The 19767-nt window shown below is 40.2% G+C and overlaps 1 protein-coding gene across 2 annotated transcripts in view; it reads left to right on the top strand.

Moving 5' to 3' along the window:
* The window catches only part of LOC102290923 (glucosidase 2 subunit beta), a 168156-nt gene that overhangs the window by 133073 nt on the left and 15316 nt on the right, over positions 1-19767 (top strand). For both annotated transcript variants that reach the window (XM_042224373.1, XM_005930881.2), the window contains exon 13: positions 15213-15284. In XM_042224373.1, the coding sequence (XP_042080307.1) occupies positions 15213-15284 (72 nt within the window). The remainder of the gene's footprint in view (positions 1-15212; positions 15285-19767) is intronic.

Here is a 19767-nt window from a genome sequence, read left to right on the forward strand (position 1 = left end):
CAAAGCAACAAACAAAAGGAGCCTCTCTAAAAGATGTACCAAACTTACCTACAAAAAGAATCAAAGCAAATGACAATGACTTATCTCCCTAACTAACAAAAACATGAGAAAATGGTAATCAAATAAAAAGGCAGTCCACTCCTACATGCTCCTGTATAAAGAAACAGCGCTGGACAGGTAACATAAAGTCTGCCGGTTGAGGTAAGCCGAGGATGAATGACTGGCCGTCCATGACGGTGTCATCATATAAGCCATCTCCAGATCGTTAGCCAATCAATCCGTCCCTTGGATCCACCAATCACAGAGAGTCACCTGCACACTCAGATATGAAACAACAGTACGACAACAGTCGTAACACTAGTTTTACATGTGACTGTAGAGAGTACACAGAAACAAGCCTCTGGGGTTTGTCTCCTGTCACATACTTTAATACATGACAAGTGACTCTTCACCTGCATTACAATGCAAAGCATGTTGCAATGTTCAAATGGGCATCAGAAAATTGTTTTGAGACAGACTTCAACTGGAAAAAAGAGAAACAAGTGCACCAACTGTGAAAAGAAGCTTCTTCTTCACACTCTTTGACATTTAGGGCTGAAATTACTGAAGACTTTGTATTTGCTTTGATAGTTCTGACCTTCTGGCCTTGAGCAGTTTTTGTTCGGAAATGGGGTTGAGACTTTCGTCCACATGACCCATTTAATGTGCGTTGAGAACGGGAAAGGTCTGGTATGAATCGGGCTGAATTATTGAACCGGATCTAGAGTTGAGATACTTGTAAGTGAGAGGGATATTTAACAGCCAGAGGAAACACATCTTAACTTTTCACACTGAAAAAACACGCTATGCTGTTCAAATACACAGACACAAACTGATAATGGAAGTTGTAAATCGTCCATTTGAAAACTGCATTATTTTAAATGTCAGATGATGAAATAAAATGATAGAAAGCAGAGTTATATTAAAGAAGAAGAGTTATCATTATGGTGTTATTTCATTTCACAGTTAAACCAAAGGTAATATGGTAAAAATATACTGTGACCAAACCTTTGTGATGCAAACACTTACTGCAGAATAGCTTATTATACGTGTTAGATCCTTTATTAATCATTTGCAGGAAATGAAATTGTCACAGCTTCAATACAGACAATAGAGACAATATGAATTCCTAATATAGTTAAAAATACATAAATGAATAAAATGCGCAATAACTAACATGTGCAAACATGGATACAACCATTATTTTTACTATTACTGTGCAGCGGGTTATGAATAGCATTTTACTTAACCCACTGCACATTGCTGGTAATGTGCATTTTAAGACAGAAAGAGAAAGTATGTTGGGAAGAAGTGGGTTATATTTTAAGAATGAGCTTATTGACTAGCCGTTTTCTAGATGGAGATTTTGACCTTTTTCCTGTTGTATCTTTAACTTTGTAACTTTAAGTTGTTGACTTTGACTATTGGTACTGGACATGTTCAGCATGCTGAACATCCAGCAATTGTGTTTACATGCTATGTGTGATACGGATAAACCATACGAGTGCAAACTACGCTCATTTGTTTTTAGTGCACCCTTTAAACATGAACCTTATTGTGCATAAGGGAGGCTTTAGATGAAGTGAGCCTAAGTGTTGTGAGAACAGATGTTTCACAGTCGCTCTCTAAGCCTCTGATTGTAGGCTTGGTTTTTATTTTCACTTTTAATGTGGGAACTCTAATTATCACCTTAAGTCATGTTAAAGTAGATTTACTAACACATTTTGGTGTTGAGAACAGTTTTTTACACAGTTGAGGAGGAAAAGTGAAATAATTATTAAATAAGACTAGTTCTACACCTACGTAGGCTCTTTTGTTTTCTGGTAGCAGAGTATATTTGTGTGTGTGTGTGTGTGTGTGTGTGTGTGTGTGTGTGCTGTGTGTGTGTGTGTGTGTGTGTCTTTGTGTGTGTGTGTGTGTCTATATAAACATAAATCTATACATTCTATCCTATATTGTCAGTTTAATGGTAATTTAATAGAAACCAAGAATTAACAGAAGGCAGCATAGCAGACATGGATACATGCCTGACTGTTTCACAGGCCTGTATCCAGGACTAAAGAAAAGTCAGCTCAGTTGCACCAAAATACCTCCAAAGGATAAAACAGGTGCTGTGAAGCCAGTTAAATGTTAGAAATAATATCAACACTTCACGCAAAGTCCAGCACCCTAAGAGTAGGCAAACAATGAAAGAGATAGGGGGATACTGCCCAAGATGAAATACAGAGAATCCATAAATACATCAAGAAGATGGGCACCAGGGACGAACTGCCAAGAGAGTGCCTCAGGCAGCAAAAACCAGAGAATGATGAGGATGAAGATGATGTATTGTAAAAGACCAAGCCCTTTCATTGGATCTATCATTGGCGTAATAGAGGAACTGGTTGACCTCAAGAAATCCTACCAGGAACTTCAAAAGTCCAGCCTGAAGGACATCATGGAGTTTCTGATCAGGACAGCGAGAGAAAAAGCCCTAAGCAGAAGGGTCTCACTTTGCAGGCTGTGCAAATGGGGTCATGAGACCATTTACACAGTGCAGCAATGTAAAGGATGTGAGTCAGGACAGCGTACTCGGAAAATGGAGTCGCACTGTGACATACCTACAAAAGAACAACCAAGGTTTCAGAGCTGGTGGCGAGCCAACCAGATATGGTGATGGTTGACAAGGAAAAAGACAGCAGTTGTGATTGATATGGCAATACCAGCTGACTGTAATGTCAGGATGAAGGAGCATGAGAAAATATGAAAGGTGTCACTGCCTAAAGGGACAAGTTAAACAGATATGGAAGGTGAAGATGAAAGTGGTCCCATTCTTAATAGGAACATTAAGGCCTGTGACCTCCAAACCTGGTTCTAGCATATTCAGGTTACGGCTCAGTCTGACTCCACTCCTAGAATTGGACATACATCCCAGATCTCTGGTAGAGGTCTTAAGTTTGAGGAAGACCATAAATACTGCTAAGCTACAATTATTGCCTATTATTGTTGAGGTCCACCATATACCACCAGAGCAGCTCTTATCCATCAGGGCATGGACAGAGAATGCCTGGAGGTGTCCTGTGGTTTGTGGTAGTGGATGCTTTGGGTCCTCTGTATGGCTGAATCTGGCTTTTTGAGCCACATCTTTCCCATTTTAAATTGGATTGGGATCTGGGGAGTTGAGGCCAGGTCAGCACCTTGGGCTTTGTGTTGCGTTCCTCAAGCAGTTTCTGAGCACTTTTTGTGATGTAGTGGTGTTTCTTTTGGCTGCAGCCATCAGGAAGTGCTTGTTTCTGTCAATGTGAGTGCCTCATTGAGACTTTATAGTTGCATCCAATGTAATACAAACGTAGTTAAATGTAGTTATATCTACATGTGATTGTTTTACCCTCAGAACACCTTAATGCACAGGTGTCGAACTCCAGGCCTCAAGGGCCGGTGTCCTGCAGCTTTTAGATGTGTCCTTGATCCAACACAGCTGATTTAAATGGCTAAATTACCTCCTCAACATGTCTTGAAGTTCTCCAGAGGCCTGGTAATGAACTGATCACTTGATTCAGGTGTGTTGACCCAGGGTGATATCTAAAACCTGCAGGACACCGGCCCTCGAGGCCTGGAGTTCGACACCCCTGCCTTAATGTTTCAGAAATTTTGAGAAGAGACTTTTTTATGCTGTTCCCTTTTTGTATAAGTCAGCCTTCAACTATTTTGAGAGGAAAATGGCAGCAATGATAATAAAGTGACATCTTCAGACATGGAAGGAGAATGTAGCTCTAAATGATCTGCCAGGGGCTATTTGCCTCATTAGCCTCAGTGATAGCTCTAAAAACTAAATTGGCTTCAATTTTGAGCTAATACTTCCTTCTTTTTTTTTCTCTTTAAATCGAGGTAACGCATCTAAGCAAAAGAGGCTCTTACATTCTCTGTTTTATGTTTCTTCAGGGTAACTTATGTGGAAGAGGTTTACACTATGCATTCACTTTCCCAGAAGAAAAAGTCTCTACTTCAAAAGTGGCTTTAGTATGACTCTTTGGGCTGCCAGGATTACAGTGTGGAGAAACGATGTGATCGCAATGCTCTTTTTGAAAATATATGAGCCCGGAAATTGAATTTTAAATAGTCCTAATATTAGCTACAATACTGGAATCTGACTCCATAATTGTGCTTGAGAGCTGATGAGATGAAATTTAGGATAAAAATAAAACTCTCTCCATGGTAGCAATTTGAAACTTTTACTGTAGGAAAGAGACCCAAACACTGCAGAACCCTTTTTTTTTAACAACCGAGACATAAATCAAATGGCCTCTCTCCCACCTTCATCTCTGGTAGCAGGTGCTCTCATATTAGATGCTGTCCTGGGGAGAGAGAAAAAACACTATAGCAAGAAAATGAAATAGCTCATAAGGTAAGAATAGGCCTCTACTTACAATATAATGAAAATATAATACAATATAATGGTGAGGTAAAATAGTTCCAAAGCAGTTTAATTAGTCAAATCAATTAAACATAAGTCACAGTTGGAATCTTAACATTAAAGTGTTACACAAACATCATGTGCATACTTGCTTATTTAAAGTGTATATGCTATGTGTTTGTCGTATACTGTTTGCACGTTTTTATCTGCACTTTTGTGAAACTATTATTTGAAGATTGGACTCTGGCTAAAGGAGCTGTCAAAGTGATATCATGAAACGTATTAAAAATCAATCATGACAGTCATCAATAATGCACACATGTTAAATGCTGGAATTTTACTCATTTTTAGTCATAATGATTTGCTGTAGAATAAAAGGCAATAACTCTCCAGTTAAAAGGCAGCAGAATTAGAAGATTTGTGCAATGCTGTGAAAAACTACCCATGATTCAGTAGCTTGTAGAGCCACCTTTAGCAACAATAACTTCTTTACCAGTCTCTCCCATCATTGTGGTTAAGTTTTGACACATTTTACAATTTTGCTTCACTTCAGTGAGGTTTAGCTGTTGGAGAGATGGCCTCACATTTGACTGTAGAATACTTTGGTATACAGAGGAGATCATGGTCAACTCAATGACTGCAAGGTCTCGAGGTCCTGTGGCTGCAAAACAAGCCCAAATCATCACACCTCCACCACCGTGTTTGATAGTTGGTATGAGGTGTTGTATACGGTGCTGTTCATTATGGCCAAACATCTCCACTTTGCTCTCATCTATCCAAAGGATGTTGTTCCAGAAGTCTTGTGCGTTCTTCACCTTCCTAACAAGCCACACTTGTTCAGTCTTTTTTTAACTGTACTGTCATGAAGTTTAACATTTAACATGATAACTGAGGATTGTAGAGTTTGAGATATAGCTCTTGGGTTTTTTGTAGTTTCTGTGCAGCCTTACTTTTGGGTGAATTCGCTGAGACTTCCACAGCTGGGAATTGTGTTAAGACATCAGAATGCTACAGTCAGAACTTTGGCTTTACAGATCAGCCATGATCGGTTAATCAGGATTATTTGATTAGCAGTGCCCGGCTGCTACTTACCCTCTAAAGTTCTATGGAAGCTGTAAGGTTGTAGTTAGTTAGACTTAGACTTAGTTAGACTTAAACAGAGAGGAATTTACTAATGCAAATTTGGTGCAGGAAATAGGGAATTTTCCAGGTGCCCATCTACTCTATTTGAAACTATACACTATATACACTATACACAACTATATGTGGTGTTTGTGCGGTACTGTAGCATTATATTATATAGCAGGTAAATATATTATATGTCACCCTTTAGAATTGATGTTGAGATCAGCTGGGTGAGAGAGGTGCATTTGTAACTACAACCTGCACCAAAGACACTTCAACAATGTGAAGACTTGTTGACAAAGCGGCTTAAAGCTGGAGCCGCTGGTTAATTGACAGGCAGGATAGACTGCCTCTATGACTTTACAATAGGGTCAGATTGAATTGTGGACTGTGAATAAAAACAAAATGTGTAATTCTGCATGAACATTCATGTGTGTGAATGTGATTGAAAAAAAAGATTTTGACTGACCTTAAGTTTCTAAGAGTGAAAAGTTTCTACTGTACAGCTCGTGAGCCAACATGTACATGTTTTTAGTCCTGGGAAATACTCTGCGTACTACACTATACTCTATCTGCTTTGGGACTGAGAGATCAATCAATCAATACAGTCTTGCTGGCTTAGTTTATAAAATGTATCAGTCAAGAGCAAAATAGCTTAACGTTTAAGAAGTTAGGTTGCACTGTAATCTGAGATTTATGCAGGGCAAATACTCAGGTGTATGCTGTAGCTTTCAGATGTATTTCCATCATTGAAGCTTTCAAGCTGGGCTAGCAGAGTGCCCATGTGTCAAGTCTTTGTTCTTAACTAAGCTGTAGCTGACTGCCTGCTGTCCATTCATATCTTCTTACCTAATTTATGTCTAAGTGGTTTAAAGCCATTTTACCTATAACTCAAAGCAGTTTTTCTAAATTGATAATCAGTTATGAAAAAAGTGCGCTACATCTGTTACATCAGTCTGTCCTGAATTTAAGTAGAGATTGAAATTGGATTCATTTTTTTCAAGGTTATCACGACGCAATATTGACTCACCTCTGTGAAAACCTTGGGGCCAGTAAAACAGAAAAAAAACTAAAAAATTATCTTCCAAAGTAGTCAGCATGTCAATTTTCTTTATTTTTTCTGTTCGGATGAGGCAGATATTATTTGAAAGTCTTGCTTATATTAGTTTCTTTCTCTTTCTATTATGTATTATTTGATTAATTATTTCATTTGTGACTGTCAGCAATTGTAATTTTGCAGTCTCTGGAAAAAGTCAAAGTAATGATTCCCTGTTCCTTTCTGTCTCTCTTGATTACTCACTTAGACAATGATACGACTGTTATTTTGGCTAAAATAAGAAATGGCACATATTACATATTCTGAACAACATTGTTTGTCTTCATATTTTGCTTGCAGGGAGCCAGAGTTTTGTTTTAATGTCTTAAAGTGCTCTTGAGAACTAGTTCTTTGGGCAATCCTAGTTTTTCAAGTTTTTCTTTGGACATTGGCTGTTTTTCCCCTCATTTTCAGTCCAGTCCATTTTTTATTGTTTGTTTAGACATTTAATAGATAATAATTACCTATTAATCATTAAAGCATATGAAAGGCTGCTGACTTAAGGGATTAAAAGACAAGTTAACAAGATAAGATAACTTGTTATTGCACAGTCATACTGTGCACCTGTGGAAACAACAACAAACGAATTTGAAATTGTATTTTTTACTTTATGTAGCAGCAGCTTTTCAAACATTATTTGCATTTCTTTAGTTGCATCTATGAAAAATTCTAAAGGTAACACAGCTTTATGGACATACAGTAACAGGATGATTCCCAAAGAGCTGTTAGTTAAATGCTTGACACATTATGGCATGCATGGTGTGCAGTTTGTCCTTAAAAAGTTTGAGGAACTTGAATAAGTGGAGGACAAAAGAAGAAGCAGCTGGACTAAAAAAAATGACAATCTACAGCAAATAAACGATATCTGATAGTCATAGCCCTAAGAAACAGGAAAAATAAATCCACCAAACACTTGACATTACTTTATAAATGCCATCTGTCAAACATGGTGGAGGCTCTGTCGTGGTTTAGGGCTGCATTTCAGCCAGGATTGCTGGAGATCTCATCGAAATTAATAGAATTATTAGTGCAGAAAAGTACCGTCACATATTGAGAAACCTAAGGTAACATCTGGAAAGAATCTGACTGGCAAGAGCTTCTTTCTTTGACATGACAATAACCTCAAACACACTGCCAGTGCAGTAAAAGCATAACTGGATAGAAAAACACACAATGGAGCACTATCAGTCATGGGCTGGCATCCCAAGAGCCCGGACCTCAACATTATTGAAGCAGTGTGGGATCATCTTGACAAAGAATGGAACAAAAGGCGGCTGACATCCAGAGAAAAGATTTGAGAGAAAGCTACGAGAAATTTTGAGTTCAGGCAGTGTTGAATAATAAAATTGGTCACACCAAGTATTGACTTTCAATCTCGTTACAATTTTACAAACTCCTATTTGCATTTTTCTGTGCACGCACGTCTCAGTAAACCACAGCATCTATGTCTCGTTTTTCTAACAAAATATGAAGAAATGAGGGAATGCTCAAGACTTTGCACTGTCCTGTGTGATGACAAAATATTGTCATCACATATTATCAACAACATTAGGATGACTCAAGTAAATAAAGCTATCTAGAGCATAACCTGTTACACAACTGCAGAAACACATTCTATTTACTGTGACCTAAGGTTGCTGTATGCTATCAAGATGAATAGTGTTGGTTTCCCTTAAAGTTTGCTAATAAACAATTAGCCACACCACTTTATATTGCCGAATCACCTTTGACTCCTGGCATGCCAGCAGAGTGTACACAGTGTTACCTGTAGCTAGTGTTGATGTTGCTGTGTTGCAGTGTCACCTCTAGTGAACTCCACCCACACCGTCACATAGCAGTCTAGTGGGAGAAGTGCTTAATTGCTGTCTTCCTCTCCCTTCACTTTCGCTCTTCTCTGGATCTCAGTGGACTGAGGAATAAATATGCTCACCTTTTTTCCTGCGTATCCCCAGTGAGAACTAGTTGAGGGATTGTCTCGGAACGCTAATTAACATTTGATTGTTAAAGGTTGTTTCCAGTTTCTAACAATGTTGCTTTTTTCATACTTTTGATGTTTGTTATGAATATGCTCACCGACTTAACTGACACAACAATGTAGAAATATACGAAAAAGTCTGGTGTAATCCAGCATTTCCTGGTGGTGCACGGGTGTCAGACCTCGTTTTAGTCCAAGTATTTTTTTCCTACTGTTAAAAAAAGTTCAATTAGATAAAACACATATTTTTGAGGCATCTGGAAACAAAGCTAGTGAAGCCCTATTAGCTTAATTGTTCCCCTTCAATCATTTAGCAAAAATGACATGAAAATAAGGCGCATATTTAACAGAACACAATTTACAGTGGCACTTAAAGTTCTCCATTTAGGTTACACAGGTAGTTTGTAAACATTTCAGTGTTTTCTAAATAATTCCAAGCATATATATTATTATTGAATTTCTTTAAAACTCTTTCTGTGAAATATAGAGACCGGTCGGCGACCTTCCGGAAACCACTGGTTGCTAGCTAAAAATGTGTACTCCCCAAGCACTTGGTGTGTGGTTGCCAGAGGTTGCTCGGTGAAAGAGGTATTTGGTGCAGCACCTGGACAGTAGTTGATTAATGGTTGCAAATCGGCTCCTTCCTTGCAAACTACAGCTAGCTGCGGCAATCTGCTGGTAACCATAGTAGCCATAGGCAGGTTTTTGGTGTAGTGCTCTCTTCGAGACTAGCCATCAACTGGGTGGGAGGTACACATTTTCTCTGGCAACCATAGATTTCCCGGGGTCTCTAGGCCCACGTGACTGAGGCCTTACAAGACACAGTGTGTATACAGCTATTTAAAATATTAGCACATTGCCCACTGTTAGCATTAGCAAAGGTGGATGTCACCCAGTGGAGATTTCTTTATCAGGTTTTAAAAATTTCTTGTATGAACTGGTGACATCCTTTTTAAGTCATGGAAGATGATGACGTTATGCCAAATCCAGCCTACTGTCTAAATGGGTGGTGTCCAAACCCAGGCCTCGAGGGCCGGTGTCCTGCAGGTTTTAGATGTGTCCTCGATCCAACACAGCTGATTTAAATGGCTAAATTACCTCCTCAACATGTCTTGAAGTACTCCAGATGCTGGTAATGAACTAATCATTTGATTCAAGTGTGTTGACCCAGGTTGATATCTAAAACCTGCAGGATGCTGGCCCTCGAGGCCTGGAGTTGGCCAAGCCTGGTCTAAACTGTGACTCAGATGACTACATCATGCAGTACACTCAACTGTCGCTTTAATACAACTACTTCCTAGCACATTAGACAGAGGGCCCTCTAAAATAAGACCACCCATCGTGCAAACAACCTGACACTCAATAATGCACTTAGTCATGTCCCTAACAATAGAACCAGCAAGTTTAAAGTAGTTTTAATAACCAGTTGTCCAGATGAACAGACAATCACATACAAAGGTTCACTAATTTATTAGTGTGATGGTTGGAATATCTTAATTCGTCCACCATTAAGACTAATCTTTGTGATTGTGTGTTATATGTAAATTGAGTTAAACTGGGGAGAATTTCAATACAGAACTAGTTTTTCTTTATGAAATCAACAGATTTATGAGTGAACTGAGCCTGCTGATCCAGTGAAGCATGAAATAAAGCCTGAGGGGCTAAGTGGTTGCATCTAAGATATTTATTCTGTAAATGTGTACCTTCAGGCCCTAGAACACCTGCCAAAGTTTGACACAGTGTTACCAACTTATTGTGGCTAGTGCCAGAGCTGCATTGGAACAAGGTCGTAGATCGAGCGGTGGGCGTTGGAGTTCAGGCCCTTAATGGGAGGATCAGTCTTGTCGTTTCTGATTTTCTGCTTCTAATCATTTTCAAAGATTTATTTAGTCACCTATCATGTTCTCCCTTTGCTTCTCTCTTTCTTTTGCATCCTCCACTCAGAGTCTCCCGTGTTGCACGTCATCATCTGTCATATTCGAGGCCTGTGCAGTTGGTGATTCATATGCAGAGCGTCACCACCAGCACACTTTGATTCCCTCCTACTCTCTTTTGCGCACTTTTATTCTTTTTATCCTTCTGTCTTGCCCTTCCCTCTGTCTTTGTTCTCCTGGCTCCTTCTTAGTCTTATATTTCCAGCACTGTCAGTCTCTTCTCCTCAAAGCCTTTGTCACTGCCCATCCATCTCACGAATACTTCCTCCTTCATGTCACACTGTGCTCATTTGCTTAGGATAGCCAGAGACAGTTTGTGTAAATGTGCCTCTTCGACCTTTCTGCTATGTCCCATTTATATAACATGGGAAAATGTGAAGTGTCTGTCTTGCAGACAGGCAGCTAATCAACCTGCAGCACAGTCTGCTCGGCATTTCTAATCTCTAATCAATTTTTTTTTTACCCAGCGACACATTTTCTGTGTTGCTATGCCTGCTTTGTTTTCTTGCAGGCTGCCACACGGAGAAGAGCATCCAAGGTCAAATCACAGTGCCCTCACACACAAATAGCCTGGCCGTATTTTTATTTCTTTTGGCACAGTGATGGCGTGTCAGCAAAAGTGTACAGGGATAGATGGCTTTGCCTTGAGGGTAAGAGAGGGAGAAAAGAGGTACGGACATAGAGGGGTACTCCCTTCTGGGACTCATTTGATAGCGTTTTCATTTCGTACTTTTCCACCGCCACCCCCTTCTTTGTGCTCACTGTGCTTCTGTCTATCAGGTGCCATCTGTTTCAGAGTTCAGATGAGGATGTTTGTTGTTGCTGAAACACCTGCTTTACAAACTTAATGAATCTCCTGGCTTGTATAAGGAACAATGAAGCCAATGTCGAGAGGGAATTCAAATTTATTAATTATTATTTTATTTAGCATGGGAAGCTACTTGGCACATATCACATTGTCCTATTTGGCAGTCAGTTTTGCTTTTATCGGATCATGATAGAAACCAGTTACATGAGGTCCTCATTGAACTTAATTCAGTTGTAGGTCTCCTGCTGACTTTTCATGTGACTTTGGAGCTGAATATTCTGGGTGTAGATTCTGGGAAGCAGAGCCTACACCCATACTAGATACAACTCTGGGAAGCAGAGCCTACACCCATACTAGATACAACTCTGGGAAGCAGAGCCTACACCCATACTAGATACAACTTTGGGATAATCACATGCTAATGTTTAATATGAGCGTGCAAACAGAGCATTCAGCTACAGCACTTATGACAACTATGTAAATAAAAATTTAATAAATTAGTCCACAACTCTTTTAAACATATTTCTTTAATTTTAAAATGTAAAGTGGCAACATATTTAATGTTGCATTTGTGATTTTTAAATATATTGTGATAATAACAATGCTATTGACCCATTACAGGGTTCTGTATACACAGCAGGAAAGAGTGGATCAAGAAGACGTTAGAATGTCAAATACTGATTGGTTAATAGTGAAAATCAAGATGTGGGTTTTGAACAGCACAAAGAAATACTTTGTGTTGGTCATACATAGTCATGGGGGAAAAAATATATAGACCTTTATTAGAGCAGCCGGGTGCTGATAATCATTCCACTTGCTTGATTATTAGTGTGACCATAAGAGCAGAAGATTTGGCAGTTTGCTTGTTCTCCCTTAAAACAACAAAGCTACATCTGAACAAACCACGAGACGTGGAACAATGTCGTTCGGAGAGATAAAACCAAAGTGGAGATGTCCAGCCGAAAACCAAACCACGGCACAAACACCTCATATTGACTGTAAAGCATGATGGTGGAGGTGTGATGATTTGGGTGGTTTTGCAGCTGCAGGACTTGAGCTTCTTACAGTCTGCAATGCAATAATAAGTATTGTAGCGTCAGATATGAGGTCGTGTGTCCAATAGTTCAAGCTTGGCCCAGACTGGATCATGCAGCAGAGCAGTGATCCCAAGCAAAGAAGCCATTAGAAGGAATTGAACATTAATTATTGATCTGCAGAACTCAATTATGCTATTTGGTGGTTAGATGCTGATGGCCCATCACAGCAGAATGAAATCCCAGAAGTGATAGGAATTAGAGCAGGACTGTCTAGACCCTGATGGTATTAAGGGATCACATGGAGGCTTTGGTGGAGGTGGGTTGGACAAAAGAGTCTGCAAGGAAGAATGAAAGACAAACAGTGGGATTTAAAGGATGCAGAGTGAAGGCTGATTGGTTTAAAGGAGGCGAGCAGAAAGATGATTGGGCTACAATCGGCCGTGAGTCCTGCAGCGTGAATAGACTAGCAGCTAAATACCTGGAAAGCAGACAGTTTTTATTATTCTGCGTAAGAAAGGTGCCAATGAATGAAATGCACTCTAGGCATTATTGTTGAATGTCATTATTTTGCATCCTAGCTTACAAAGGTAAGCTAGGAAGGTACATAAGGCTAAATCGAGGTTAACATTTTCATCAAAGTTTGTTTTGTAACGCTTAAGGATTAAATTAATTTCAAACTCAATCACAAAACATTGTTTCCTTCACTAAGTCTGACCTCTTGTTGACTCACTCTTGATCCTGCTGTGCATATAGACCCTTATAAATAAATCTCATTTAATGTAAAGCTTGAGTGTTGTGTGCTTCCCTTTATGCAGAGGTCCCTGTGTCAGCCAAGAAATAAAAAATGAGGCAATATTTTGCAACACAAAGTATTATCACCACTGCATGAATGCACCATAAATGTACCAAATTCCATTGCAGTCAATCCAAGAGTTGTTGAGACATGTGGGGCTGCATTTCTTGCCGACATCATAGTAATGCTGCAGATGCTCGTTATTTTTTCTCCTTATGTTTGAGCAGTGAAATACAGGGCAGACATGAAAGGATGAATGACTAAATAAAAGTCTCAAAAATGAGCCGTATTTAATTCAATCCGCAAGCAAGTGTAAATAAGAGCAAATGAACTCGACAGCCAATCACTTACCTCTTTTCTGCCCCGCTGTCTCTGATGTTCATCGTTTTCATTTCTTTCATCTTCCTATTCTCGCACACGGTTCTTCGTCGCCCTTACACTTCCCAGCCCACGTCTATTTTTTTTTACACCATAGCCATTTTCGTTCTCTCCACCCTCCCTCACTCATTGTCTCTCCTCTTGTTTCGACTGTGGGCATCCTCTCATAACAGCCACTGTAATAGTTCGGATGTCAAAGAAGCAAACCAGGCCGGCTTTTCTCCTGTAAGTTTCACCATGATTGTCTTTGATCAGTTTGTTAGTAGATTAGTGATGATAGTGGCATCTTTTGTCACTGTGGGGAGCCATTGAGCCATTGAGCCAGGACAGACCAGACAAGATAGCATCCAGAGAGGTTTAGTCTCCACCAGCTACTGGAGTACATGCTAAATGTTCAACTAAACTTGGCACAAAAGTTTGGTCAATGGTTTCTTTGTTTTAACAACACTTCTTGGCAATAAATGTTATACGGTTGGAAGACCTGTTTATTTCCCCTTGAATGGTGCCACATAAGGAAAATGCATTTGTGGGTTGAGCAGCAGGGTTGAGTATGTTGGCTGCGCCCATGAACAACTTACCAAATTAGATATATGCACCCTCAAGGGCTTCATGAGGGTAACTGTCCACTGAGGTGGGCCCCCGAGAATTGCATTCCCTATGGGACTTTGTTTCATTTCACACTGCAAGTGAGTATGCTAATGCCAGCATATTAGCTAGCTGGCAGTATGTACAGCAGCAGCTATGTACAGCTATGTAAGTGAGATAACACCGGGTTCAGAGTTCTGTACTTTTTGTGTGCGGTTTCAGCAAAACAATTTAACTGGAAATGGACGTGTGGCTAATGGCACTGACTTTGTGCTCTTTTATAATAACATCTCACTATTTTCTCTACATTGCTAAATATACAATGTTATATACGGTAACAGTGTGCTGGGTTTTTGTTGTTTGTCTGAAGTTGGACTGATGGCAGCTTATAGTTGAAATGTTTTTGTCCATTGTTAGTAGACACTGTGAAGTATATTATAAAAAGAGCACCTGTACTGTCTTTTATACAAGGATACAAGGACTTACTAACCTTTGACAGATGCTTCCTAGGGGTACACTACAGCTCCTGCTGCTGCTCCTGATAACCTCCAAAAACCTGACTTACAGATAATTTGTGCTGATATTACCATCATCCATAATTGGTCAGATATTCTTTGGTTGCTGTGGTCTTTTATTGTTTTATAATCTTTGTTCATCTTCATCTATCCCACGTAGTTCACAGAAAATGCTGCCATTTGTTTTTTTCCTTTGATAAGTCAAAATAAACCCTTAATAAAGCCTGGACTTTACTAGAAAACCTCTAGATCTTTAGAGCTATTTTTTGCATAAAATGTAACATCGTCCAGAGTGCTTTCAAAATGTCCTTGCTAATTTCTTTTGTATATATGGTGGTTGCCGGTGTTGCACCAATATCTTTGCTTATGCCATGATAGTACATCACTCAAAGGTTCCTTTTGTCCTAAGGAGTATTTGCCCTGATGTAGAATGGTCCTGAGAACTGTGATGGTTACCAACTTGAACTTTTATCTGGGACCAGCTAAAATCTACAGTTTAGTGAGTACGTTTTGGTTTTCATTTTGTCTCTGCAGGTATACTTATACCCTGTGCCCATTCAATCAAGTTACACAAAAGAGCACGGCAGGAGTAGAGGTCTCATTAGGGTAAGTACCTCAATCACTGTTTCTTTTGTGCACACAGTTAAAATCCCAATCACTGACCAGCCGGGGTATGTCTGGGATCAGGTGGGGAAAAAATTAAAGACAGTTTATAGAACGACATCTTTCCAAAGCGCTTAGCAGTACTCTGAGTACTGTGGCCTGAGATTCTATAGCAGAGCATAGTCAATATTTTAATATGAAGCCACAAAGCACTTCTAGTACAATTCACATACATTTTCCCTCCCCTGGGCTTTCATCATGCACTAAAAGCCAAGAAGGGCATTTTGTCTTATTTATACCAATTAGATAAATTCAGTGACAGCATTGTTCATTTCACGATTCGACCTGAAACAAATCCCACCCCTGCACTCCCCAGAAAGCTCTTTAATCATTGTTACAGTGCTCATATGAAGTTACCCTTAGACCAATATTTGCACTATTGATTCTTTTTTATTGTTATTCAATCTCTGTTAGCTTCGTATGACCTTTAATCAGTCACTAACAGATCTTTATTATATTTTTAATACTTTTTGATCAATGACAAAACGGAGCAGCTTTCATAGACTGGTGGGGTTATATTTCCTCAGCCTCCAAGGGTTTCAATTTCATCAAAAGGTTTACATTCTGTTCTTTTACCTTACCCTTGGGGAATGTCTTTGTCAACTGTTGGACACAGGTGTGCATCAAGAAGGCCGTGTGCTATGAAAGAAGCCACTCAAGTCCCCACTGAAATGCACCTTTAATTGTCATAAACGTTTTTATTTTGATTCTTTGGAGATCTATCTGCTGTTAAGCAGTATATACCAGTGAAATATCTACTGCTTGATTGTATTTTTATCTTGCGTGTGACTTTAAACGCTGGCTGTTATTCAGTCATTAGTTTCGCTTCGGCGACCACATCACCTCACCTTTCTCTTCACCGTAACATCTCTGTCAAAAACAAGAAGAAAAAAGAAAGCATACATCAAACGGATGGTTTTTTCCTGTTTATTTACTTACTTTTTCTTCTCTTATGAATTTTTGATTTGAGGTGATAATTATGGGATGTCGCCTCACTGTCCTTTTCCACTCTCTCATTAGCCTTGGCTGTCCGTCACCCGACACTTTTATAGGCTGCAATTATGGAAAACCTATTCCATCCACACTGACACCTATGCAAAAAGCTTTTATGATCCACGTCAGCTCCTCCCCTAAGAGGAAGACCGAGTTGCGCTGGTGTTTTTTTCCACTCAGCGACCACACAGACTAACAACTTGTTTTGCGGACGGATAATAAAAAGGTCTAAAATGGCCGTGGAAAATTTGCGACACAGAGTCAAAACATTTTGTCTGCTTTGAGATGCGATGCCATTAGGGCCCAACTTGAAGTAAGACTCGAGATAATTTAACTGCAATTATTCTTCCGTGCAGATACAGTGGGGTTTTTTTCCCCTTTCAGGTGGAAAATTAATTGGAATCTAAAGCAGAGCTGTTTTCTTCTTCTTCTTTTCTTTTTTTCCACCATCAACTCCCACACTATGCTCACTTTTGGAGCGTAAAGTGCAATGCTTCACCATGTTTTTAGCGCAGGAAAGAGGAAGAACAGAATGCTAACTGTGAGTAATGTGACCCCAGCGCTTCTGCCTGCCTGTCACTCATCATGGTATGGAAGGGCAGAAGGACTAAACGAAATCAATGGTCAAACACGCCAAAATCTCTGCCAAACAGGACTCGAGGGACAGATTTCAAATGTATATTTATTTATTTTTTCCCCACATTCCAGCGTTTTTTCACACTGATGACTAAGACTAAACACAATGTTGGATTTTTCCATAGAAGTCAGAGAAAAATAATAATGCTAGCTTAATATAAGTTGTTATCACATGTACCTCATTGGTATTTTCTGGGTGTAGGCGGGCTGTGCGGCTCTATATGATGTACTATACTGTTTCCAGAGTGCGTGTAGTGAAGGTGGACTGCTTTCAGCTGAGGCAAGGGGGAGGGGAGGCACATGAATCATAGCTCGCATGGTGGGTATAAAGTTCATTTTTTTATCCAGACAGACCATCAGTCAGGCCTTGCAGGATGTGGCCGGGCCTCCTGATATCAATCTGCATGGAGGCCTCCTCTTTCTCCCCAGAGGGGGTGAGGAGGGAGAGGGGAGTGCTTTGATTTAAACGGCAGCATTTATCACACCTGCTCCAGCATCCTAAAGGACAACCATGTGAGACAGAGAAGAGGTGGCGGTGGTGTCAGAGAAACAGCATTACCATGCGCGGCCTCCCACTGGAAGCGTGGCTGCCCTGGCGATGACATTGCTAATACTCGCTCGTACGATTTTTTGACTAATTTGGATTAGTCGTGTTACGTTTCCGCGGCATTAAATTGATGGCGCCGCTGCCGAATTTCGATTACGGCTCACGGCCTGCACAGTTTGCGAAGTGTGTCACGGCTCATAAAAGTTGAAATTGTACCCTGAGCCTTAACCTTCCTTCATGCTTGGTTTTGCAGCATAGCTTGGCGTTAGACCATTAACTACACAAATGTTTGCGAGGAACAATAAATCAACCTGGCAACGCTTTCTTTTGCAGCTGCTCGCTCTTATATTGTGGCCACACACTGCCAAAGATTTCATAAGGCACAGCAGTCACTCTGTGCTTCCAATTATCTGTAAACGCAGATATTATACAACACATATTCACCTCTTGAATTCCAATATCTCTGTTTTCCATTTAGCTTTCCTGCCTTTCGGCCTCGGCGTCACAAGCGCTTCCTGAAATGGCTATTGTAACACTAACATCAGCCATGATAATGATAATAGAATAGGAGAAAATGCTTGCATTGCTACAAACACTATCCCAACGTGACAGCGTCGTCCATCTTCATAATGTCCCCGCAGTACCCACCCCCGCCCTCCTCCTCAAAGGGCAGACATGCTAGGTACATTGACAAGACAGCAAATGCAGAGCTGCTAAATGCTTCTGGAAAAGTCCAAACAGAGACGCACGCGGGCAGATCTCTTGCTACCTCTGTGCTTATGTGAGGTATTGCAAGCACTGCCGTTACAATTTGTTTGATGGAGAAACACCACATGCAGAGAATTAATACTGTGTTAACAAACAGAACATTGATCATATTGTCACCAGCATGTCACATTAATTTCCAAAAAGCCAATGTGGTATTGAGATCACTCCTTACAACGTGGGAGGAAATTTGGACCGTTCTTCCTTAGAGAACTGCTTCAGTTTAGCCATATTCTTAGTGTGTCTGGTGTGAATGGCTGGATGTCTGGGCTCTGACTGGACCGCTCCAAAACACAGATTTTCTTTGTTGAAAATAATTGTGTGCTAGAGTTGCTTTAATGTTTAAGGTTATTGTCCTGCTGTGTCATCCAGTTAGTGCTGACCCAAGGCCCCAGTCGCACGGGTCACGGGGGAAAATTGTGTATTCCCAACCAGTTGGCGAGTAGTTGCTGGGTAGTGAAATCGATTGCAAAGCGGGTTCTGCACCAAAAATCTCTTAGTGATTGCTGTGGTTACTAGCAGATTACAGAAGTCATCTATACTGAGCACAGAAGATGTGTGCAAGCAGTCTGAGACACTCTCACTCACAGGCTCTGGGCCTGTGTCACTGAGGCCTAAGTAAACCAGGTAGTTTAGTTTTCCCTCAGTGATGAGCTATTTGGTGCCTCAGGTGGTCAAGCAGGTTATCTATCTATTTGAAGGTCGGTGGATTGATCCATGTGTCGAAGTATCCGTGGGCAAGATACCGAACCCTGAGTGGACTGAGTACGTTTATCTGAGTGCGTTTGTTAGATAGCAGATCAAATAATGTGTGTGACGGGGTGAATCAGACTCGTAGTAGAATGTGCTTTGAGCGCTCAAATCAAGTAGAAAGGCGCTAAATAAGTTCATTTACCATTTTTAAGTCAGTCTGCCCCACTGCTCCAGGCGGCTGCCCCTCCCTGGTTCTACCGGAGGTTTCTTCCTGTTAAAAGGGAGTTTTTCCTTCCCACTGTCACCTAGTGCTTCCTTATAAGGGGTCATCTCATTGTTGAGCTTCTGTCTCTCTATGATTACAGTATAAAGTGACACGAGGCGATTTTTGTTGTTATTTGACGATATAAAAATTAAAATGGATTGAACAGAATTGATTGTGTTGGGAAACTAGCAGCTTCTTTTGTTGTTTTCTAATTTCATGCTGCTGATAAAACTGGAATCAGGACCAAAGATTCCTTCAAGCTTTAGCCTTTTACTGCATTAAACATATTTAACTTTTAATAGTTTCCACAAAGTGCTTTGTCAACATTTAAGCAGTTAGCCTAATGTTTAAACCCCCCCCTGTTTTTCTTTATATCCGCAACAGTTACAGAAAACCCATCTCTGGAAGGTATGCCGTCATCACAATGTCAGGCTGTAATAAATCAGAAATTTTTATGAAGGTGCCTTTAAACCACACGGAAACAGATTGAGCTGTAGTGGTACCAACAAACACAAACTAATTTCTTA

This window comes from Haplochromis burtoni, unplaced genomic scaffold, assembly GCF_018398535.1.
Source record: "Haplochromis burtoni strain Fernald_Lab_line unplaced genomic scaffold, NCSU_Asbu1 Contig_136, whole genome shotgun sequence".
In the NCBI taxonomy this organism is placed as follows: Eukaryota; Metazoa; Chordata; class Actinopteri; order Cichliformes; family Cichlidae; genus Haplochromis; species Haplochromis burtoni.